Genomic DNA, 25,883 nt, shown 5'->3' on the forward strand with positions numbered 1-25,883 from the left:
CTGACTCCAGTGTCGACGGTGAAGAAACAAACGTATTTTCCAGTAGGGCTACACGTTACATGATCACGGCAATGAAGGAGGTTTTGAACATTTCTGATACTACAAGTACCACAAAAAAGGGTATTATGTGGGGTGTGAAAAAACTACCCATAGTTTTTCCTGAATCAGATGAATTAAATGAGGTGTGTGATGAAGCGTGGGTTTCCCCCGATAAAAAACTGCTAATTTCTAAAAAATTATTGGCATTATACCCTTTCCCGCCAGAGGTTAGGGCGCGCTGGGAAACACCCCCTAGGGTGGATAAGGCGCTCACACGCTTATCAAAACAAGTGGCGTTACCGTCTCCTGATACGGCCGCCCTCAAGGAACCAGCTGATAGGAAGCTGGAAAATGTCCTAAAAAGTATATACACACATACTGGTATTATACTGCGACCAGCAATCGCCTCAGCCTGGATGTGCAGTGCTGGGGTGGCTTGGTCGGATTCCCTGACTGAAAATATTGATACCCTGGACAGGGACAATATATTATTGACTATAGAGCGTTTAAAAGATGCGTTTCTATATATGCGAGATGCACAGAGGGATATTTGCACTCTGGCATCAAGAGTAAGTGCGATGTCCATTTCTGCCAGAAGAGGATTATGGACGCGACAGTGGTCAGGGGATGCGGATTCCAAACGGCATATGGAAGTATTGCCGTATAAAGGGGAGGAGTTATTTGGGGTCGGTCTATCGGACTTGGTGACCACGGCAACGGCCGGGAAATCCACCTTGTTTCTACCCCAAGTCACCTCGCAGCAGAAAAAGATACCGTCTTTTCAGGCTCAGTCCTTTCGTCCCCATAAGGGCAAGCGGGCAAAAGGCCACTCATATCTGCCCCGGGGCAGAGGAAGGGGAAAAAGACTGCAGCAGACAGCCTCTTCCCACGAACAGAAGCCCTCCCCCGCTTCTGCCAAGTCCTCAGCATGACGCTGGGGCCTTACAAGCGGACTCAGGCACGGTGGGGGCCCGTCTCAAGATTTTCAGCGCGCAGTGGGCTCACTCGCAAGTGGACCCCTGGATCCTGCAGGTAGTATCTCAGGGGTACAAATTGGAATTCGAGACGTCTCCCCCTCGCCGGTTCCTGAAGTCTGCTTTACCAACGTCTCCCCCCGACAGGGAGGCGATATTGGAAGCCATTCACAAGCTGTATTCCCAGCAGGTGATAATCAAGGTACCCCTCCTACAACAGGGAAAGGGGTATTATTCCACGCTGTTTGTGGTACCGAAGCCGGACGGCTCGGTGAGACCCATTTTAAATCTGAAATCCTTGAACACTTACATAAGAAGGTTCAAGTTCAAGATGGAGTCACTCAGAGCAGTGATAGCGAACCTGGAAGAAGGGGACTATATGGTGTCTCTGGACATCAAGGATGCTTACCTCCATGTCCCAATTTGCCCTTCTCACCAAGGGTACCTCAGGTTTGTGGTACAGAACTGTCATTATATGTTTCAGACGCTGCCGTTTGGATTGTCCACGGCACCCCGGGTCTTTACCAAGGTAATGGCCGAAATGATGAATCTTCTTCGAAGAAAAGGCGTCTTAATTATCCCTTACTTGGACGATCTCCTGATAAGGGCAAGGTCCAGAGAACAGTTGGAGGTCGGAGTAGCACTATCTCAAATAGTACTACGACAGCACGGTTGGATTCTAAATATTCCAAAATCGCAGCTGATTCCGACGACACGTCTGCTGTTCCTAGGGATGATTCTGGACACAGTACAGAAAAAGGTGTTTCTCCCGGAGGGGAAAGCCAGGGAGTTATCCGACCTAGTCAGGAACCTCCTAAGACCAGGCCAGGTGTCAGTGCATCAATGCACAAAGGTCCTGGGAAAGATGGTGGCTTCTTACGAAGCAATTCCATTCGGCAGATTCCACGCAAGAACTTTTCAGTGGGATCTGCTGGACAAATGGTCCGGATCGCATCTTCAAATGCATCAGCGGATAACCCTGTCTCCAAGGACAAGGGTGTCTGTTACAGAGTGCTCATCTCCTAGAGGGCCGCAGATTCGGCATTCAGGATTGGGTCCTGGTGACCACGGATGCCAGCCTGAGAGGCTGGGGAGCAGTCACACAGGGAAGAAATTTCCAGGGCTTGTGGTCAAGCATGGAAACGTCACTTCACATAAATATCCTGGAACTAAGGGCCATTTACAATGCCCTAAGTCAGGCAAGGCCTCTGTTTCAGGGTCAGTCGGTGTTGATCCAGTCGGACAACATCACGGCAGTCGCCCACGTAAACAGACAGGGCGGCACAAGAAGCAGGAGGGCAATGACGGAAGTTGCAAGGATTCTTCGCTGGGCGGAAAATCATGTGATAGCACTGTCAGCAGTGTTCATTCCGGGAGTGGACAACTGGGAAGCAGACTTCCTCAGCAGACACGATCTCCACCCGGGGGAGTGGGGACTTCACCCAGAAGTATTCCACATGATTGTGAACCGTTGGGAAAAACCAAAGGTGGACATGATGGCGTCCCGCCTCAACAAAAAACTGGACAGATATTGCGCCAGGTCAAGGGACCCTCAGGCAATAGCTGTGGACGCTCTGGTAACACCGTGGGTGTACCGATCAGTGTATGTGTTCCCTCCTCTACCTCTCATACCCAAGGGACTATACTCGTTGCTCCGGATTGGCCAAGAAGTACTTGGTACCCGGAACTTCAAGAGATGCTCACGGAAGACCCGTGGCCTCTACCTCTAAGAAAGGACCTGCTCCAGCAGGGACCATGTCTGTTTCAAGACTTACCGCGGCTGCGTTTGACGGCATGGCGGTTGAACGCCGGATCCTGAAGGAAAAAGGCATTCCGGATGAAGTCATCCCTACCCTGATCAAAGCCAGGAAGGATGTAACTGTGCAACATTATCACCGTATTTGGCGTAAATATGTTGCGTGGTGTGAGGCCAGGAAGGCCCCTACAGAGGAATTTCAACTGGGTCGTTTCCTGCATTTCCTGCAAACAGGACTGTCTATGGGCCTAAAATTAGGGTCCATTAAGGTTCAAATTTCGGCCCTGTCAATATTCTTCCAAAAAGAACTAGCTTCAGTTCCTGAAGTTCAGACGTTTGTCAAGGGGGTACTGCATATACAGCCTCCTTTTGTGCCTCCAGTGGCACCTTGGGATCTCAATGTAGTTTTGGGATTCCTAAAATCACATTGGTTTGAACCACTCACCACTGTGGACTTAAAATATCTCACATGGAAAGTGGTAATGATGTTAGCCCTGGCTTCAGCCAGGCGTGTATCAGAATTGGCGGCTTTATCCTATAAAAGCCCTTACCTAATTTTTCATACGGATAGGGCAGAATTGAGGACTCGGCCTCAATTTCTTCCTAAGGTGGTTTCAGCATTTCACTTAAACCAGCCTATTGTGATGCCTGCGGCTACTAGGGACTTGGAGGTTTCCAAGTTGCTAGACGTAGTCAGGGCCCTGAAAATATATGTTTCCAGGACGGCTGGAGTCAGAAAATCTGACTCGCTGTTTATCCTGTATGCACCCAACAAGCTGGGTGCTCCTGCTTCTAAGCAGACGATTGCTCGTTGGATTTGTAGTACAATTCAGCTTGCACATTCTGTGGCAGGCCTGCCACAGCCAAAATCTGTAAAAGCCCATTCCACACGGAAAGTGGGCTCATCTTGGGCGGCTGCCCGAGGGGTCTCGGCTTTACAACTTTGCCGAGCAGCTACTTGGTCAGGGGCAAACACGTTTGCTAAATTCTACAAATTTGATACCCTGGCTGAGGAGGACCTGGAGTTCTCTCATTCGGTGCTGCAGAGTCATCCGCACTCTCCCGCCCGTTTGGGAGCTTTGGTATAATCCCCATGGTCCTTACGGAGTCCCCAGCATCCACTTAGGACGTTAGAGAAAATAAGAATTTACTTACCGATAATTCTATTTCTCATAGTCCGTAGTGGATGCTGGGCGCCCATCCCAAGTGCGGATTGTCTGCAATACTTGTACATAGTTATTGTTACAAAAATCGGGTTATTATTGTTGTGAGCCATCTTTTCAGAGGCTCCTTTGTTATCATGCTGTTAACTGGGTTCAGATCACAAGTTGTACGGTGTGATTGGTGTGGCTGGTATGAGTCTTACCCGGGATTCAAAATCCTTCCTTATTGTGTACGCTCGTCCGGGCACAGTATCCTAACTGAGGCTTGGAGGAAGGTCATAGGGGGAGGAGCCAGTGCACACCAGGTAGTCCTAAAGCTTTTTACTTTGTGCCCAGTCTCCTGCGGAGCCGCTATTCCCCATGGTCCTTACGGAGTCCCCAGCATCCACTACGGACTATGAGAAATAGAATTATCGGTAAGTAAATTCTTATTTTTATATACATACATGTATATGAAAGATTCTTTCAAATTTACCACCGAATTGTAATTTCTTTGTAGTAATTAAAGATGTTATGATTTTAATTTTAGATTTTAGGGCCCCACTGTCTTAAGTACCCCCGGGCCCCCCGAAGCCTTAATCCAGCTCTGCTGTTAGGTTTTTGTATTTTCAGGGAGACCTGCTGGCTACAGGCTCCCTGCTTGATGGGAGTGAGGGGAGAGAAGTCAGACCTACTTCTTCTGAGTTAAAGGCTCTGCTTCTTAGGCTACTGGACACTTTTAGCTCCAGAGGGTTCAATCACTTGGTGCGCCTAGCTGCTTGTTCCCGGAGCCGCGCCATCAACCCCCTCACAGAAGCCAGAAGAGAGAAGCCGGGTGAGTATACAGAAGAAAGAAGACTTCTTTCTGCTCCCACACATACTTCCAACGGCACTCACAGGGTGCAGGGCGCATGGGGGGCGCCCTGGGCAGCATGTTACTGAGGCTATAAAACTGTCAGAAAGACATATTATAAGTGCCTAGGCACTAAATATAAGCTCCCGCCAGTATAAATATTTGAAATTGAGCGGGACTACAGTGCGTCGGGAGGGGGCGTGGCTTAGCCCTCACAGCTTACCAGACACTGCAGAGACGCTGGCCCGGACCTCCACTCTCCTTATCAAGTACAGGGAGCAAAACGGGGGGGGGGGGGGGGGGGTTTGCACAGTAATTTGGTGCTATTTAAACAGCGCAGACATATATTATTTTTCAGTATTATATGGGCGCTGGGGTGTGAGCTCGTATACTCCCTCTGTGTTTTCTCTAACAGGCTTCCCTGTGGGTCTGTCCCCTATAGCCAGTGTGAGTGTGTGTATGTCGGTACGGTGTGTCGACATGTCTGAGGCTGAGTGCTCCTCCCCGGAGGAAGTTACTGGGGGCGCAGAGAAGGATTTCGGAGTGACTTTGTCGGCACCGCCGACTGCTGATTGGGTGAATATGTTGAGTACATTGAATGCAAATGTGGCGTTATTGTCTAAAAGGCTGGATAAATCTGATTCTCGGACACAAACGTGGAGAAAATCCATGGAGGACGCCTTATCCCAGGTACAGGTCCCCTCTGTCACAAAAGCGTTCATTTACCCAAATAGCTGATACGGATACCGACGCGGACTCTGACTCCAGTGTCGACTATAGTGAGGCCAGTTTACATCCAAAATTGGTTAAGAGTATTCAGTACATGATTGTGGCTATTAAAGATGTTTTACATATTTCTGAAGTACCTGCTGTTCCTGATACAAGGGTTTGTTTGTATAAGGGAAAGAAGCCCGAGGTGACGTCCCCCCCCCCCCCCCCCCTCTCATGAACTGAACGCTCTTTGTGAAAAAACTTGGGAATCGCCTGATAAAAGGTGGCAGATTCCCAATATAATTTTCTCTGACGTCCTAGTGGATGCTGGGGACTCCGTCAGGACAATGGGGAATAGCGGCTCCGCAGGAGACAGGGCACAAAATTTAAAAGTTTGACCACTAGGTGGTGTGTACTGGCTCCTCCCCCTATGACCCTCCTCCAAGCCTCAGTTAGGTTTTTGTGCCCGTCCGAGCAGGGTGCAATCTAGGTGGCTCTCATAAAGAGCTGCTTAGAGTAAAAGTTTTGATAGTTTTATTATTTTCAGTGAGTCCTGCTGGCAACAGGCTCACTGCAACGAGGGACCTAGGGGAGAAGAAGTGAACTCACCTGCGTGCAGGATGGATTTGCTTCTTAGGCTACTGGACACTAGCTCCAGAGGGACGATCACAGGTACAGCCTGGATGGGTCACCGGAGCCGCGCCGCCGACCCCCTTGCAGATGCCGAAGTAAGAAGAGGTCCAGAAACCGGCGGCTGAAGGCTTTTCAGTCTTCATGAGGTAGCGCACAGCACTGCAGCTGTGCGCCATTGCGCTCAGGCACACTTCACACCGGCGGTCACTGAGGGTGCAGGGCGCTGGGGGGGGGGCCCTGGGCAGCAATGTTAATACCTTTCTGGCTAAAAAGAATACATCACATATAGTCCATGAGGCTATATGGATGTATTTCACCCCTGCCAGGTCTCAGAAAAACCGGGAGAAGAGCCCGCCGGAATAGGGGGCGGGGCCTATCTCCTCAGCACACAGCGCCATTTTCCTACACAGCTCCGCTGCTAGGAAGGCTCCCAGGCTCTCCCCTGCACTGCACTACAGAAACAGGGTAAAAAACAGAGAGGGGGGGCATTTTTTGGCGATATTATATATATATATATATTTAAGCAGCTATAAGGAAACAACACTTATATAAGGTTGTTCCTATATAATTATAGCGCTTTGGTGTGTGCTGGCAAACTCTCCCTCTGTCTCCCCAAAGGGCTAGTGGGGTCCTGTCTTCTATCAGAGCATTCCCTGTGTGTCTGCTGTGTGTCGGTACGTGTGTGTCGACATGTATGAGGACGATGTTGGTGTGGAGGCGGAGCAATTGCCGGTAATGGTGATGTCACCCCCTAGGGAGTCGACACCGGAATGGATGGCTTTGTTTATGGAATTACGTGATAATGTCAGCACGCTGCAAAAGTCGGTTGACGACATGAGACGACCGGCAAACCAGTTAGTACCTGTACAGGCGTCTCAAACACCGTCAGGGGCTGTAAAACGCCCTTTGCCTCAGTCGGTCGACACAGACCCAGACACGGACACCGAATCTAGTGTCGACGGTGAAGAAACGAACGTATTTTCCAGTAGGGCCACACGTTATATGATCACGGCAATGAAGGAGGCTTTGCATATCTCTGATACTGCAAGTACCACAAAAAGGGGTATTATGTGGGGTCTGAAAAAACTACCTGTAGTTTTTCCTGAATCAGAGGAATTGAATGACGTGTGTGATGAAGCGTGGGTTACCCCTGATAAAAAAACTGCTAATTTCAAAGAAGTTATTGGCGTTATACCCTTTCCCGCCAGAGGTTAGGGCGCGCTGGGAAACACCCCCTAGGGTGGACAAGGCGCTCACACGTTTATCCAAACAAGTGGCGTTACCGTCTCCTGATACGGCCGCCCTCAAAGATCCAGCTGATAGGAGGCTGGAAAATACTCTAAAAAGTATATACACACATACTGGTGTTATACTGCGACCAGCAATCGCCTCAGCCTGGATGTGCAGTGCTGGGGTGGCTTGGTCGGATTCCCTGACTGAAAATATTGATACCCTGGATAGGGACAGTATTTTATTGACTATAGAGCAATTAAAGGATGCATTCCTTTATATGCGAGATGCACAGAGGGATATCTGCACTCTGGCATCAAGAGTAAGTGCGATGTCCATATCTGCCAGAAGAAGTCTATGGACACGACAGTGGTCAGGCGATGCGGATTCCAAACGGCATATGGAAGTATTGCCGTATAAAAGGGAGGAATTATTTGGGGTCGGTCTATCGGATTTGGTAGCCACGGCAACAGCCGGGAAGTCCACCTTTTTACCTCAAGTCCCCTCCCAGCAGAAAAAGACGCAGTCTTTTCAGCCGCAGTCCTTTCGTTCCTATAAGAACAAGCGAGCAAAAGGACATTCATATTTGCCCCGAGGCAAAGGAAAGGGTAAGAGACTGCAGCAAGCAGCCCCTTCCCAGGAGCAGAAGTCCTCCCCGGCTTCTGCAAAGGCCTCAGCATGACGCTGGGACCTTACAAGCGGACTCAGGGGCGGTGGGGGGTCGCCTCAAGAATTTCAGCGCACAGTGGGCTCACTCGCAGGTGGACCCCTGGATCCTGCAGGTAGTATCTCAGGGTTACAGGTTGGAATTCGAGAAGTCTCCCCCTCGCCGGTTCCTAAAATCTGCTTTGCCAACGTCTCCCTCAGACAGGGCGACGGTATTGGAAGCCATTCACAAGCTGTATTCTCAGCAGGTGATAATCAAGGTACCCCTTCTACAACAGGGAAAGGGGTATTACTCCACGCTATTTGTGGTACCGAAGCCGGACGGCTCGGTAAGACCTATTCTAAATCTGAAATCTCTGAACCTGTACATACAAAAATTCAAGTTCAAGATGGAGTCACTCAGAGCAGTGATAGCGAATCTGGAAGAAGGGGATTTTATGGTGTCCTTGGACATCAAGGATGCTTACCTTCATGTCCCAATTTGCCCTTCACACCAAGGGTACCTCAGGTTCGTGGTACAAAACTGTCATTATCAGTTTCAGACGCTGCCGTTTGGATTGTCCACGGCACCCAGGGTCTTTACCAAGGTAATGGCCGAAATGATGATCCTTCTTCGAAGAGAAGGCGTATTAATTATCCCTTACTTGGACGATCTCCTGATAAGGGCAAGATCCAGAGAACAGCTGGAGGTCGGAGTAGCACTAACTCAAGTAGTGCTCCAACAGCACGGGTGGATTCTGAATTTTCCAAAATCCCAACTGATCCCGACGACACGTCTGCTGTTCCTAGGGATGATTCTGGACACTGTTCAGAAAAAGGTATTTCTTCCGGAGGAGAAAGCCAGGGAGTTATCCGAACTCGTCAGGAACCTCCTAAAACCAGGGACAGTGTCTGTGCATCAATGCACAAGAGTCCTGGGAAAAATGGTGGCTTCTTACGAAGCGATTCCATTCGGCAGATTCCATGCACGAAATGGTGGTTGCAGAGTGCTCATCTGTTAGAGGGCCGCAGATTCGTCATACAGAACTGGGTCCTAGTGACCACGGATGCCAGCCTGAGAGGCTGGGGAGCGGTCACACAAGGAAGAAACTTCCAGGGCGTGTGGTCAAGCCTGGAAACGTCTCTTCACATAAATATACTGGAACTAAGAGCAATCTACAATGCTCTAAGCCTGGCAAAACCTCTGCTTCAGGGTCAGCCGGTGTTGTTCCAGTCAGACAACATCACGGCAGTCGCCCACGTAAACAGACAGGGCGGCACAAGAAGCAGGAGGGCAATGGCAGAAGCTGCAAGGATTCTTCGCTGGGCGGAAAATCATGTGATAGCACTGTCAGCAGTGTTCATCCCGGGAGTGGACAACTGGGAAGCAGACTTCCTCAGCAGACACGATCTTCACCCGGGAGAGTGGGGACTTCATCCAGAAGTCTTCCACATGATTGTAGTCCATTGGGAAAGACCAATGGTGGACATGATGGCGTCCCGCCTCAACAAAAAACTGGACAGGTATTGCGCCAGGTCAAGAGACCCTCAGGCAATAGCTGTGGACGCTCTGGTAACACCATGGGTGTACCAGTCAGTGTATGTGTTCCCTCCTCTGCCTCTCATACCCAAGGTACTGAGAATTATACGGCAAAGGGGAGTAAGAACGATACTAGTGGCTCCGGACTGGCCAAGAAGGACTTGGTACCCGGAACTTCAGGAGATGCTCACGGAAGATCCGTGGCCTCTACCTCTAAGAAGGGATCTGCTTCAGCAGAGACCGTGTCTATTCCAAGACTTACCGCGGCTGCGTTTGACGGCATGGCGGTTGAACGCCGGATCCTAAGGGAAAAAGGCATTCCGGAAGAGGTCATCCCTACCCTGGTCAAAGCCAGGAAGGAGGTGACTGCACAACATTATCACCGCATTTGGAGAAAATATGTTGCATGGTGTGAGGCCAGGAAGGCCCCGACAGAGGAATTTCAACTGGGTCGATTCCTACATTTCCTGCAAACAGGATTATCTATGGGCCTCAAATTAGGGTCCATTAAGGTTCAAATTTCGGCCCTGTCGATTTTCTTCCAGAAAGAATTGGCTTCAGTTCCTGAAGTCCAGACTTTTGTAAAAGGAGTACTACATATACAGCCCCCGGTTATGCCCCCAGTGGCACCGTGGGATCTCAATGTAGTTTTGGATTTTCTCAAATCCCATTGGTTTGAGCCACTCAAATCGGTAGATTTGAAATATCTTACATGGAAAGTAACCATGCTACTGGCCCTGGCTTCAGCCAGGAGAGTGTCGGAATTGGCGGCTTTATCGTATAAAAGCCCATATCTGATTTTCCATTCGGACAGGGCAGAATTGAGGACGCGTCCTCATTTTCTGCCTAAGGTGGTATCAGCGTTTCACCTGAACCAGCCTATTGTGGTGCCTGCGGCTACTAGCGATTTGGAGGATTCCAAGTTGCTGGACGTTGTCAGAGCATTGAAAATATATATATTTCAAGGACGGCTGGAGTCAGAAAATCTGACTCGCTGTTTATACTGTATGCACCCAACAAGCTGGGTGCTCCTGCTTCTAAGCAGACGATTGCTCGTTGGATTTGTAGCACAATTCAACTGGCACATTCTGTGGCAGGCCTGCCACAGCCTAAATCTGTCAATGCCCACTCCACAAGGAAGGTGGGCTCATCTTGGGCGGCTGCCCGAGGGGTCTCGGCATTGCAACTCTGCCGAGCAGCTACGTGGTCAGGGGAGAACACGTTTGTAAAATTCTACAAATTTGATACCCTGGCTAAGGAGGACCTGGAGTTCTCTCATTCGGTGCTGCAGAGTCATCCGCACTCTCCCGCCCGTTTGGGAGCTTTGGTATAATCCCCATGGTCCTGACGGAGTCCCCAGCATCCACTAGGACGTCAGAGAAAATAAGAATTTACTCACCGGTAATTCTATTTCTCGTAGTCCGTAGTGGATGCTGGGCGCCCATCCCAAGTGCGGATTGTCTGCAATACTTGTACATAGTTATTGTTACAAAAAAATCGGGTTGTTTATTGTTGTGAGCCATCTTTTCAGAGGCTCCTACGTTATCATACTGTTAACTGGGTTCAGATCACAAGTTGTACGGTGTGATTGGTGTGGCTGGTATGAGTCTTACCCGGGATTCAAAATCCTTCCTTATTGTGTACGCTCGTCCGGGCACAGTATCCTAACTGAGGCTTGGAGGAGGGTCATAGGGGGAGGAGCCAGTACACACCACCTAGTGGTCAAACTTTTAAATTTTGTGCCCTGTCTCCTGCGGAGCCGCTATTCCCCATGGTCCTGACGGAGTCCCCAGCATCCACTACGGACTACGAGAAATAGAATTACCGGTGAGTAAATTCTTATTTTTATGGCATATCCTTTCCCCTCTGACGACAGGGAAAAGTGGGAGTCATCTCCCAATGTGGACATGGCTCTGTCCCGGCTGTCCAAGAAGGTGGCGCTTCCGTCTCCCGACACTGCTGCCCTCAAGGATCCTGCGGATCGTAAGCAGGAAACGACATTAAAGGCCATTTATGTCACTACGGGTGCACTCCTGAGACCTGCCGTAGCAACGGCTTGGGTGAGTAGTGCTATTGCTAAGTGGGCTGATAATTTGGCATCTGACATGGATACCCTGGATAGAGATAACATTCTTTTGACTCTCGGTTATATCAGGGTCGCTGCAGCTTACCTACAGGATGTGGCGAGGGATATTGGGATCAAGGGCCAATGCCATGGCAGTCTCGGCCAGGAGAGCGCTGTGGATTCATCAATGGAATGCTGATGCCGACTCCAAGAAAGCTATGGAAGCTCTCCCTTATAAAGGTAGTGTCTTGTTTGGTGACGGCCTCGCTGACCTGGTGTCTACCGCTACAGCGGGTAAGTCATCTTTTCTTCCTTATGTTCCAGCACAGTAGAAAAAGGCACCCCATTATCAGATGCAGTCCTTTCGGCCTAATAAATATAAAAAAGGAAGAGGCTCATCCTTCCTTGCTTCAAAAGGCAGAGGAAGGGGAAAAAGGTTGCCTGCTGTGTCAGGCTCCCTGGACCAAAAGTCCTCCCCGGCCTTTGCGAAGTCCACCGCATGACACTGGGGCTCCCCTACTGTAGTCCGTGCCGGTGGGGGCGCGTCTCCGACTCTTCAGTCAGGTCTGGTTTCACTCGGGCCTAGATCCTTGGGTGTTAAACATAGTGTCCCAAGGGTACAAACTGGAGTTTCAGGAGGTGCCCCCCCCCACCGATTTTTCAAGTCCGCCTTGCCAGTTTCTATCCCAGAAAGGGAGGTAGTGAATGCTGCGATACAAAAACTGTGTCTCCAGAGTGTCATTGTCTTGGTACCCCCGTCCCAACGGGGAGAAGGGTTTTATTCGAGCCTCTTTGTCGTGCCAAAGCCGGACAGCTCGGTCAGACCGATCCTGAACTTAAAATCCCTCAATCTGTATTTAAAAACTTTCAAGTTCAAGATGGAATCTCTTCGAGCAGTGATCTCAAGTCTAGAAGGGGGGGGATTTTATGGCGTCAGTCGACATAAAAGATGCCTATTTGCACGTCCCGATATATCCTCCACATCCGGCTTTCCTGAGATTTGCGGTGCAGGATTATCATTACCAATTTCAGACGTTGCCGTTTGGGCTTTCCACGGCCCCGAGGGTCTTCACCAAAGTGATGGCGGAAATGATGGTACTCCTACGCAAGCAGGGTGTCACAATTATCCCGTACTTGGACGATCTCCTGATAAAGGCGAGATCGAAGGAGCTGTTGCTAAGAAATGTGGAACTGTCCCTGACGGCTCTGCAACATCATGGTTGGATTCTAAATTTGCCAAAGTCTCAGTTAATTCCGACAACTCGGCTGTCTTTCTTGGCCATGATCCTGGACACGGACCTGCAGAGAGTGTTTCTTCCGGCGGAAAAAGCTCTGGAAATCCAATGCATGGTCAAGGAGATTCTGAAACCGGCAAGAGTGTCGATTCATCAATGCACTCGAGTGCTAGGGAAGATGGTGGCGGCTTACGAAGCCATTCCGTTTGGCAGGTTTCATGCCCGGGTGTTTCAGTGGGACCTGCTGGACAAATGGTCCGGGTCTCACCTGCACATGCACCGGAAAATAAGTCTATCTTCCAGGACCAGAATTTCTCTCCTGTGGTGGCTGCACAGTTCTCACCTTCTAGAGGGACGCAGGTTCGGGATCCAGGATTGGGTCCTGCTGACCACGGATGTAAGTCTCCGAGGCTGGGGAGCAGTCACACAAGGAAGAAGTTTCCAGGGAAAATGGTCAAGCCAGGAAACTTGTCTCCACATAAACGTTCTGGAGTTAAGAGCCAATTACAACAGCCTTCTGCAAGCGGAACACCTTCTTCGAAGTCTACCTGTCCTGATTCAGTTGGACAACGTAACAGCGGTGGCGAACGTAAACTGCCAGGGCGGAACAAAGAGCAGAGCGGCGATGGCGGAGGCCACAAGAGTTCTCCGCTGGGCGGAAAAACACGTGAGCGCTCTGTCAGCAGTCTTCCTTCCGGGCGTGGACAACTGGGAAGCAGACTTCCTCAGCAGACACGATCTCCATCCTGGAGAGTGGGCTCTTCATCAAGAGGTATTTGCAGAAGTGACAAGGCGTTGGGGAATTCCTCAAATAGACATGATGGCGTCTCGCCTCAACAAGAAGCTTCCGAGGTATTGTTCCAGGTCAAGGGACCCCCAAGCCAGTGCAGTGGACGCCCTGGTGACTCCGTGGGTGTTTCAGTCGGTATATGTGTTCCCTCTACTTCCTGTCATTCCAAAAGTGTTGAGGATCATAAGACGAACAATGGTTCCGGCAGTACTCGTCGTTCCAGATTGGCCATGGAGGGCCTGGTGTCAGGTCCGGGTGTTTTTGTGAATCCGTTAACCCGGGACCAACCACAGGTGTAGGTGCTGGGGTATGAAGAAAGCAGGGAGGACGAAGAAAGTTCCGTTTCATATATTTATTAAAAATAACAATTCAGTAAAGACTTAAATGACAAGTTGTTAATCATCATATTATACTGAAGTATTGCAGGAATGGCAGAAATAATATGCAGGATAAATCTCAAAGACAAATAAAAGAAATGTTCATGGAACTGTATATAAAACAAGCTGATGAATAAATGTTGAATTGTCCAAATATAAACAAGCTTTGATGCTGAACTGCAGAATGTGTTTAACTGGGTAATGCAGACATGAAGAAATAACTGTAAGGATTTGCAATGAAGTTTTGAGAGTTAACTGAGAGGCTGTGAAGAATTATCCTTGTTATGGTAACATAGAAAATAAAAGTACTGAATTGGGTTACTTGCGGGTTCCGGAGATCACTGTGAAAACTGTAGCAGATGACAAGGTGATGAACGGGTTAAATGCAGAGTAGAACAAACGAACAGCTGAGAGTAGTGGAATCCTCCAAACTCTGTATGGTTGAAAGTAGGCAGACAAGGTAACCTCATGCAAGACTCTGGGAATCCAACTGTTTTCAGTAGGTGTGCAATTAACTGACAACACAGCGGAGAGCCGGTGGATCTTTAGCAGTGAAGGCTGCAGACGGACCTCTGGGAACGGAGGCGATATCTGAACCACGGGAATCACACAGGAGTGCACGGAGAGAGCTCAGAGCTAGAGCACAGCGTTGTTACAACAAAGCACTGGCCCAGAGTAACATAATCCCAGCCTACTTAAAGGCAGCACAAGCACGGGATTGGCTTACACCTGCCCACAGGTGTTTTCACAAGTGCTCTGTATTACCTATTTGGTCTCCAACATGGCCACCTCCTATACAGCAGACACACCGCAGTGCCTTAGGCCATTTGGTCCCCGCACTCCCAGTTCCCAGACTCTGCATTACCTGTGCCACTGATCACGCCGCGTCCCCACACGGGCGCACAGCACCACGAGCAACCGCACTGGCAACGGACGAACTCCAGAACCCGCAGAGGTGAGAGACCGGTTCGTGACACCTGGTATCCGGATCTTCAGGAATTGCTCATAGAAGATCCTTGGCCGCTTCCTCTCAGAGAGGACCTGTTACTGCAGGGGCCATGCGTATTTCAAGACTTACCGTGGCTGCGTTTGACGGCGTGGAGGTTGAACGCAACATCCTAGCTCGAAAGGGTATTCCCGGGGGAAGTCATCACCACTCTCCTTAAGGCTAGAAAGGAGGCCACGGCGAAGCATTATCACCGTATTTGGAGAAAATATGTGTCGTGGTGTGAAGCCAAGAAAGCTCCTACGGAGGAGTTTCAGCTGGGTCGTTTCCTCCATTTTTCGCAGGCAGGCGTGGATGCAGGCCTGAAATTGGGTTCCATCAAAGTGCAGATTTCGGCTTTATCTATTTTCTTTCAAAAAGAATTGGCCGCCCTTCCTGAAGTTCAGACTTTCGTGAAGGGAGTGCTGCATATCCATCCTCCGTTTGTGCTACCCGTGGCACCGTGGGATCTTGACGTGGTGTTACAATTTCTTATGTCTCACTGGTTTGAACCTTTGCGACAGGTTGAGTTGAAATTTCTCGCTTGGAAAGTGGTCATGCTTTTGGCCTTAGCGTCCGCCAGACGGGTGTCGGAATTGGCGGCTTTGTCTCACAAGAGCCCATATTTGATTTTCCATGTGGCTAGAGCGGAATTCAGCACTCGTCAACAATTTCTGCCGAAGGTGGTGTCTTCGTTTCACATAAATCAACCTATTGTGGTGCCTGTGGCTACGGATGCCGTGACTGTGCCAAAATCTCTTGATGTCGTGAGAGCTTTGAAAATTTATGTCGCCAGAACGGCTCTTGTTAGGAAAACGGAGGCTCTGTTTGTCCTGTACGCTTCCAACAAGATTGGAAATCCTGCTTCCAAGCAAACTATTGCACGCTGGATTTGTAATACGATTCAGCACGCTCATTCTACGGCCGGATTGCCGTAGTCAGTGAAGACCCATTCTGCCAGGAAGGTGGGCTCATCTTGGGCGGCTGCCCGAGGGGTCTCGGCACTTCAACTTTGCCGAGCAGCTACGTGGTCGGGTTCAAACACTTTTGCTAAGTTCTACAAGTTTGATACCCTGGCTGATGAGGACCTTATGTTTGCTCAGTCGGTGCTGCAGAGTCGTCCGCACTCTCCCGCACGGTCTGGAGCTTTGGTATTTACACGAAGGTTGTGTATCGGTTATGTTCAGCTTGTTGCTGTTTTTCGTTCATACTGTATCTGGTATTCCTGCTAATCCAGTTGTTCGGTGTGTTTGTGGTGTGAGCTGTTATGTATCTCACCCTTAGTGTAACAAAAATCCTTTTCCTCGAAATGTCTGTCTCCCTGGGCACAGTTCCTATAACTGAGGTCTGGAGGAGGGGCATAGAGGGAGGAGCCAGTTCACACCCATTCAAAGTCTTATAGTGTGCCCATGTCTCCTGCGGAACCTGTCTATACCCCATGGTCCTTTTGGAGTCCCCAGCATCCTCTACGGACTAGGAGAAAAGGATTTACCGGTAGGTATTAAAATCCTATTATTACAGAACTCCATGGCAGTATGGCCCGATTCTGGTACCTCAGGCGCCCCGCTATATGCCCCCAAAAACGTGCGCTTGTTAACATCACGCAAGATGACACGGATACCGATTCTGATACCACAGACAGTAATGGGGATGTGTTGCGGGGTCTGCCTCTCTTGCAAAGGGGGTGCAATTAATGATAGAGGCTATCAGGTATGTGTTAAATATAAATGATAGCACACCTGAGCAGGTTGAGGAGGCTTTTTTCACTGAAATAAGAAAGCCTCGCTAACCTTCCCTGCGTCAAAGGAATTGAAATGCTATATTTGAGAAAGCATGGGAAAACCCAGAGAAAAAATTCCAGATCCCTAAAAGGGTACAGGTGGCGTTTCCTTTCCCTGAGGAGGATAGGAAAAAATGGGAAAACCCGCCTATTGTTGACGCATCTGTGTCCAGACTTTCAAAAAAGGTGGTTTTACTTGTTCCAGGATATACCGCCTTAAAGTAGCCGGCTGATAGAAAAATTGATAATACACTTAAATCAATGTACACTGCTTCAGGGGCCATATTACGTCTCACTATTGCTAGTACATGGATTGCAAGGGCTATAGTAAGGTGGTCGGCTACCTTACTAGAGGATTTGGATGCGATGGATAGAGGGGATGTTGAAATGTTTTTGCGTAACATTCACGATTCAGCAAATTTTATGGTAGAATCCATGAAAGACCTGGGTTCCATGGCTGCGGGGATCTCTTCCATGTCTGTTTCAGTTCGTCTGGGACTGTGGCTGCGCCAGTGGTCTGCCGACGCGAAATCCAGGAAAAGTGTGTAGTCCCTACCCTACACAGGTCAGGCTCTCTTTGGGGAAGCTTTGGATGCGTGGATATCCACGGCTACAGCGGGTCCAATACCTTCTTTAGGGGAGGTCGAGTTAAATCCAAGAAACCTGCTGCTGCAGGTTCCCAGGAACAAAAGCCTGCTTCAGGTACCCTAAAGTCCTCCGCATGACGGTGGACCGCGCGGCCTGGAGGTGGGGCCGGTGGGGGTGAGACTCGGACAGTTCAGTCGCGTCTGGGTATCGTCCGGCCTGGATCCCTGGGTGATAGATATTGTGTCCCAGGGATACAGGCTGGAATTTCAAAATCTCCCTCCTCACCGATTTTTCAAATCAGGCTGCCATTTCTACTGGCAGACAGAACTGTACTACAGGAAGCTGTCCAGAAGTTGGTGGAGGCACAGGTCATTGTACCAGTTCCTCCTCATTTACAAACCACAGGTTACTATTCAAACCTTTTCGTGGTACCGAAACCGGATGGTTCGGCCAGGCCCATTCTGAACCTAAAATCGCTGACCCCCTTTCTAAAGGAGTTCAAGTTCAAGATGGAGTCTCTCAGGGCGGTGATATCGGGTCTGGAAGAGGGGGAATTCCTGGTATCCCTGGATATCAAGGATGCATACCTCCACATTCCGATTTGGACTGTCATTTCCAGTTCCAGGCCCTGCCATTCGGCCTCTCAACAGCACCGAGGGTGTTCACGAAGGTGATGGCAGAGATGATGGTTCTCCTCCATAAACAAGGGGTGAAAATCATTCCATATCTGGACGATCTGCTGATAAAGGCTTCGTCCAAGGAGAAGCTGTTGCAGTCCATTGTTCTCACAACGCATCTACTCAGAGTCAGCGGTTGGATTCTGAATCTCCCAAAGTCACATTTGGAACCAACCCAGAGGTTGTCTTTTCTGGGGATGATCCTCGACACAGAAGTGCAGAGGGTGTTTCTTCCGCAGGAAAAGGCGTTGGTGATACAAACAATGGTCCGGGATGTCCTGAAGCCAGCCCGGGTGTCAGTTCATCACTGCATTCGCCTTTTGGGAAAGATGGTGGCCTCCTATGAGGCTTTCCAATACTGGAGGTTCCATGCTCGTGCCTTCCAACTGGATCTCCTGGACAAGTGGTCAGGATCTCATCTCCACATGCACCAGAGGATTAGTCTGTCGCCAAAGGCCAGGATTTCACTCCTCTGGTGGCTCCAATTGCCTCACCTTCTGGAGGGCAGCAGGTTCGGAATTCAGGACTGGGTCCTTCTAATCACGGATGCGAGCCTTCAGGGCTGGGGCGCAGTCACTCAGGGGGAAACATTCCAAGGAAGGTGATCAAGTCTGGAAGCCGGCCTGCCCGTCAACATCATGGAACTAAGAGCCGTCTACAACGGTCTTCAGGCGGCCCATCTTCTAAGAAATCTGGCCATTCAAGTTCAGTCGGACAATGTAACGACAGTGGCCTACATAAACCGACAGGGCGGATCGAAGAGCAGAGCTGTAATGTCAGAGGTGACAAGAATCATCCTCTGGGCAGAAAGACGCGTTGGCACTCTCCGCAATCTTCATTCTGGGAGTAGACAACTGGGTAGCAGACTTCCTCAGCAGACACAATTTCCATCCAGGGGAATGGGGTCTCCATCCGGAGGTGTTCAAGGAAATTACAGACCTTTGGGGGTTACCCAAAATAGACATGATGGCCTCTCGTCTCAACAAGAAGCTTCAACGCTATTGTTCCAGGTCGAGGGACCCACAAGCAGTGGCAGTGGACGCCCTGGTGTCTCCGTGGGTGTGTCGGTTGGTGTATGCGTTTCCACCTCTTCCACTCATTCCAAGAGTTCTAAAGCTCGTAAGGAGATCAAGGGTTCAGGCGATCCTCATTGCGCCGGACTGGCCAAGGCGAGCTTGGTACGCGGACCTTCTGAATCTCTTGCAGGAAGAGCCGAGACCTCTTACTCTTTGGGAGGATCTGCTGCTGCAGGGACCGTTCGCCTATCAAGACTTACCGCAGCTACGTTTGACGGCATGGAGGTTGAACGCCTGATACTAGCTCGGAAGGGCATTCCGAAGAAGGTCATTCCTACCCTGATACAAGCTAGGAAAGGGGTAACGTCTAAACATTACCATCGTATTTGGAAGAAATATATTTCTTGGTGTGAATCCAAGAAGTTTCCTCTGTTGGAGTTTCAACTTGGACGGTTTCTCCTCTTCCTGCAAGCAGGTGTGGATATGGGTCTGAGGTTGTCATCTGCGAAGGTCCAGATTTCGGCCCTCTCCATCTTCTTCCAGAAACAATTGGCTGCCCTCCCCTGAGGTTCAGACTTTTTTGAAGGGAGTTCTGCACTTCCAGCCTCCCTTTGTACCCCCTACGGCGCCTTGGGACCTTAACGTGGTGTTGCAGTTTCTCCAGTCAAATTGGTTTGAACCTCTACAGGAGGTTGAAGTCAAATTTCTTACTTGGAAGGCGGTCACGTTGTTGGCCTTAGCTTCTGCTAGACATGTGTCGGAATTAGGGGCTTTGTCCTGTAAAAGTCCTTACTTGATCTTCTACAAAGATGGAGCTGAACTCCGGACACGTCAGCAGTTTCTTCTGAAGGTAGTGTCGGCATTTCATATCAACCAACCTATTGTGGTGCCAGTAGCTACTGACTCCTCAATTACATCAAAGTCCTTGGATGTTGTAAGGGCCCTGAAGATATATGTGAAGAGAACTTCTCGTCACAGAAAGTCGGACTCTCTGTTTATCCTATATGATCCCAAGAAGATTGGGTGTCCTGCATCTAAGCAGACTATTTCTCGCTGGATTCGGTCTTAATCCAGCACGCTTATTCTACGGCAGGACTGCCGTGTCCAAAATCTGTTAAGGCCCACTCTACTCGTAAGGTGGGGTCTTCCTGGGCGGCTGCCCGGGGGGGCTCGGCATTGCAACTTTGCCGAGCTGCAACTTGGTCTGGGTCGAACACGTTTGCAAAGTTTTAGAAGTTCGATACTTTGACTGAACTTCAGATCATCAGAGGCCAATCAGTTCTGCAGGAGCCTCCGCGCTCTCCCTCCCGTTCTGGGAGCTTTGGTACATCCCCATGTACCATAAGGTAAATAAGGCTATACTAGCATGGGCTGGTCAAATTGTTCAGGCAGTGGCGAAAGAGAACAGCCAGGAAAAAATAGTTTGACTAGCGGAGCATATCCGGGAGTTGGCCACATATATTTGCCAAGCTACAAAGGATGCTAGCAGGACAGCATCACGCATCTTGGCTTCGGCTATATTGGCCAGAAGGATTCTGTAGCTCAGAGAATGGCAAGTGGACTCAGATTCCAAAAAGGCGGTAGAGGCGATCCCCTTTGTAGGGGAGGCTTTTATTTGGTCCGGAACTAGATAAGTGGATTTCACAAGCAACAGCTGGAAAATCTACTGTTCTGCCTACCACATAGGCTAGAACTACGCCACCGGTCAAAAGAAGAAATTACTCTGGTCCACTGTTCGACTCATTTAGGTCTCAATCCTTTCGAACTAGAGGAAGAGGTTTTGGTGGTCAAGCTCGTGGAAACAGAGGCGGAGGCCATTCCCAGTTCACAGCCGGAAAACAGGACTCTAAACCTGCTGACAAGACCGTGGCATGAAGGTCTTCCAGCTCACCTGGGGTCTCCTATGGTGGGCGGACGGTTGGAAAGGTTTCAGGACACCCGGGCTGAAACCTCACCAGAAGTCTGGATCAACATTATTATTTCCCAGGGATACAAAATAGAATTTCTGAACCGACCTCACAGTCAGTTCTTTATGACAGGCCTTCCTCGGTGCCCTCAAAGAGCAAGAGCATTAGACACGGCTATTCAAAAGTTTCTTCAGAAGGAAGTAATTATGCCTGTCCCGACTTCTCAAAGAGGGTTGGTATTTTATTCAAATCTTTTTGTAGTGCCGAAACCAGATGGGTCTGTCAGGCCAATCCTCAATTTAAGGGTGTTAAATCAATTCCTGACGGTTTACAGATTCAAGATGGAATCAATACAGTCAGTTATTGCAGGACTGGAGCAAATGGAGAACATGGTGTCCATGGACATAAAGGACGCGTACCTCCATGTCCCAATTTGGACCCCGCACCAAGCCTATTTACGGTTTGCAGTGGGCAAGACTCATTACCAGTTCAGAGCTCTACCGTTCGGCCTATCATCAGCCCTGAGAGTCTTCACAAAGATCATGGTAGCGAAGCTGAGATCGTTAGGTGTAACGATAATACCGTATCTGGATGACCTTCTTATCAATGCTCCATCTCAAGTCCAGTTTATCCGGATGCTCTGATAACTCATCAGTTTCTGATTCATCACGGTTGGATCGTGAATTTCAAAAAATCCAATCTACAACCGACGCAGAGGATCCAATTCCTGGGTCTCATTTTAGATACAATACAAATGAAGGTGTTTCTCCCAGAGGACAAGATTCGAGACCTCAAGGAAATGTCAGGTTCTACAGAACCAGACAGTCTCTCTGCATCTTTGTGTACGGCTTCTTGGAAAGATGAAAGCATCCTTCAAAGCAATCCAATACGGCAGACTACATTCCAGACCTTTTTCAGCTGAATCTGAATGCTCGGGGGGCAGGCATGCATTAACTTCTTCACCGAAGGATTCGCTTGTCGCCCCAGGCCAGCACCTCGTTAATTTGGTGGTCGGTCCACAGGAATCTAGCGGCGGGAAAGAGGTTTGGAATCGGAGTTTGGAAGATTTTGACAACAGATGCCAGTCTCAGAGGATGGGGAGCAGTACTGGACAACCATCAGTTTCAAGATGGTCACCGCAGGAGAACAGTCTTCCAATAAATGTACTGGAACTAAGAGCCATTTACAATGCTCTTCTTCTGGCGGAAGACCTAGTATGGGCTCAGCATGTGAGAGTGCAGTCAGACAATGTGATGACAACAGCATACATAAACCGTCCGGGAGGAAAAAAAAGCTGCATGGCTTTAAAGGAGGCCACAAGGATTCTGTTGTGGACAAGAAAGCGCAACATAATCCTGTCGGCAGTCTTCATTCCAGGAGTGGAAAATTGGGAAGCAGACTACCTCAGTCAAGATATGCATCCAGGGAAGTGGTGTCTACACCCACAAGTATTCGATGCATTGGTAAGAAGGTCAGGTCTACCACAGATAGACCTAATGGCCTCTCGGAACAACCATCAGCTACCAATATATGTGGCCAGGATGTGGGACCCAGCAGCAGAGGTGGTGGACACGCTTGCAATTCCCTGGACGTACAAACTGGTGTACATCTTCCCGCCATTTCCCCTGTTACCAAGAGTATTGAAAAAGGTGAAACATGAAAGAGCGTGGGTGTTTTTAATAGCACCAGACTGACCTCACAGAAGTTGGTACTCAGACCTGAAGGTACTTCTGGCAGAAGATCCTTGGAAACTGCCGCAGAGGAAGGACCTGTTGTCACAAGGCCCATTCCTTCACCCAGACCTGAACCGTCTGCGTTTGATGGTGTGGCTCTTGAGACCAGGATACTAGGAGACAGGGGTATCCCGAAATCAGCTACCATGTTAGCAGCAAGTAAGCTAGTCACGGCAGCACATTACTATAGAATCTGAAAGAAGTACACGGACTGGTGCCAGCCTAGGGGTTGAAACCCTAGAGAGTTCCATCTTACTAGACTGTTGAGGTTTCTCCAAAATGGTTTGGATGGTGGTTTGCGATTGGGATCTTTGAAGGTACACGTCTTGGCCCTCTAGCTCTTTTTCCAGCAACGTCTGGCGTCCTTGCAGGAGGTCCAGACATTTTTACAGGGTGTGTTGAGAATACAACCACCTTTTCGTCCTCCCACGGCACCGTGGGATCTAAATTTGGTACTAAAAATCCAAACTTATTCACTCTTTAACTTATTGGTATATGGCTCACCTTTGGTAAATAAATTGGTTCATACCCAATACTACAAGACTTATCTTTTTGATATCCTCTGTGATATCGGGAGGGGGACCAGACTGATATATCCCGCCCATGATGAAGGAGGACTAAAGATACCTTTTGATGCATATAGGGTATTCACCAAAGGTGAGCCATATACCAATAAGTTAAAGCGCTTGGGAGCCGTTCCACTTTTTGGTTGTGTAGTTCTCCAGTGTCCCCGAGTGGATTCAGAGAAATGAATTTATCGGTAAGTACCAAAATCGTCTTTTTTTTAACCAAAAAATGTGTCCACCAGCCTATGTCCAGGTTTCTTTCACAAAGAGATTTCATATAAATAAAATGTAGCCGGCACCCAGGTACCTCACACTGGACAATTATGTTAGGCTGAAACCACTGCCATGCTCTGACTGTTAGTGGATCTCTTATCTTTGCATTCTAGTATCTACACATTCACTTGTAGTAGGATGGGATTTTGAAAAAGTCTGAACAGGGCAGCACCGATACTTGCTAATGTTTTCTTGTAGATCATTGATTTGCACTTGGAGTTTGGACTGATTCTGTCAATACACTTGGGAGAACAGATTTAACATTGCAAAATGTGTTTATGTATGTCGGCTGGAAAGTGCATCTCCCAAATGTCTAGATACAACTTGAATCTGTATTTGTTCTTACACCAGGTGGGCAATGTCAGACGGTTATGGTGCTTGCTTAATAAATCGTCCTCAGTTGGTTCATGATATGGTGAGACAAGTACGCTGCCAAGTCGAGAATCCAAGATTTTCTGTGTCCATTAAAATAAGGTATTATTAGACCACTGCTGTAATATTAGACCACTGCTCTGTAATGTGGTATAAGTCATTTTCATTTATATGTAGTCTGCAGAGAAAGGAAGAATTGTACTTATTCATCAGCAACTAACTTTCCTCAGCCTTTGTCACATACTATAACATTAATTTTGCATAACTTGTGTTTTTATGTTTGGCAAAAAACAAACTGTAAGATAATACTGTAACTACCGTATTCATACCTTTTTAATGACTGTAAATAAAAATATATGTAGACCAGTGGTTCTCAAACTGTGTGCCGTGGCACACCGGGGTGCCTCAGGGCACTTGCAGAGGTGCCTTGGATTGGTGATCCAGAGCCAATTTAAATTATTTATGGTTTAGAGGAAAATGTGTGGTTTCTGCGCTATCTCCAGTTGAGATAGGGAAAGAACCTTCTGTAGGAAAGTTTAAGATGAGTGTACAGTTTAAAGTTCCAAAAATGCCCAAAAATGATTGCTTTCCTTATTCTTTCTGGTGAGTCATTGGGTCTCCAAATCTTTCTTCCAATTTTTGGTTCAGAGGGATGTTAATTCTTCATCTCCAATGTATAAAAGAAAAGATAGGAGAAACCACAATAGTGTAACTCAATTTTAATAAGAACAAATGCAATAAAACATATGGCTGGCAGCGTACCTTAAAATAAGGTGTATATATCACACCAAGTCTCGTTTGTAAAATGTCTGTGGTGAATTCCTGGTATGGGAATCCCTTCAGGATCAAAGCTGGGTCGCTGTCCAGGCAGATGCTGTTCACCAACGCGTTTCGGCTCTCCTGAGCCTTTTTCAAGGTGTTTGGGCTAGTAGTATTCTGGGTATATATATACCCCTTACTGCGATATCATTGGTGGATCCTTTCCAGGAAGTGAATTTTCCTTAATGTATCGCCGCAGCCGTAGGCACAGACGTGCTGGGGAGATCCTCGCTGTGCACAGCGGCGTATATAGCTCTCCTCTCTCCCGTCTCTCTTTAGCGGTGGGTAGCGGTTTTAAATGATCTCCACCCCTCGGCGTGCTGGAGCCGCTTGTATACGGACGTATGCAGAGCAGACCCTCCACCTGGCTGACCGCGTCTCCTCCGATTATAGCTCAGCCGGGGCGGCAGGTGTATATGGTCTCGTCGGTTGTCCTTAGCTCTCAGCCCAGCGGGGTAGATCCAAATGTGGGGTGTCTCTTGTCAGGGTGAACAGCAGATCTCCTAACGCGAAACGCACACAGGTGCTTTTTCAAACTCTTTGAAAAAGCACCTGTGTGCGTTTCGCGTTAGGAGATCTGCTGTTCACCCTGACAAGAGACACCCCACATTTGGATCTACCCCGCTGGGCTGAGAGCTAAGGACAACCGACGAGACCATATACACCTGCCGCCCCGGCTGAGCTATAATCGGAGGAGACGCGGTCAGCCAGGTGGAGGGTCTGCTCTGCATACGTCCGTATACAAGCGGCTCCAGCACGCCGAGGGGTGGAGATCATTTAAAACCGCTACCCACCGCTAAAGAGAGACGGGAGAGAGGAGAGCTATATACGCCGCTGTGCACAGCGAGGATCTCCCCAGCACGTCTGTGCCTACGGCTGCGGCGATACATTAAGGAAAATTCACTTCCTGGAAAGGATCCACCAATGATATCGCAGTAAGGGGTATATATATACCCAGAATACTACTAGCCCAAACACCTTGAAAAAGGCTCAGGAGAGCCGAAACGCGTTGGTGAACAGCATCTGCCTGGACAGCGACCCAGCTTTGATCCTGAAGGGATTCCCATACCAGGAATTCACCACAGACATTTTACAAACGAGACTTGGTGTGATATATACACCTTATTTTAAGGTACGCTGCCAGCCATATGTTTTATTGCATTTGTTCTTATTAAAA

At 48.9% G+C, this 25,883-nt stretch overlaps 1 protein-coding gene across 4 annotated transcripts in view; it reads left to right on the forward strand.

The window, feature by feature from the left end:
- The window catches only part of DUS4L (dihydrouridine synthase 4 like), a 79,571-nt gene that overhangs the window by 47,488 nt on the left and 6,200 nt on the right, over positions 1–25,883 (forward strand). For all 4 annotated transcript variants that reach the window (XM_063927064.1, XM_063927062.1, XM_063927063.1 and 1 more), the window contains exon 5: positions 23,867–23,989. In XM_063927064.1, the coding sequence (XP_063783134.1) occupies positions 23,867–23,989 (123 nt within the window). The remainder of the gene's footprint in view (positions 1–23,866; positions 23,990–25,883) is intronic.

This window comes from Pseudophryne corroboree, chromosome 6, assembly GCF_028390025.1.
Source record: "Pseudophryne corroboree isolate aPseCor3 chromosome 6, aPseCor3.hap2, whole genome shotgun sequence".
NCBI lineage: Eukaryota > Metazoa > Chordata > Amphibia > Anura > Myobatrachidae > Pseudophryne > Pseudophryne corroboree.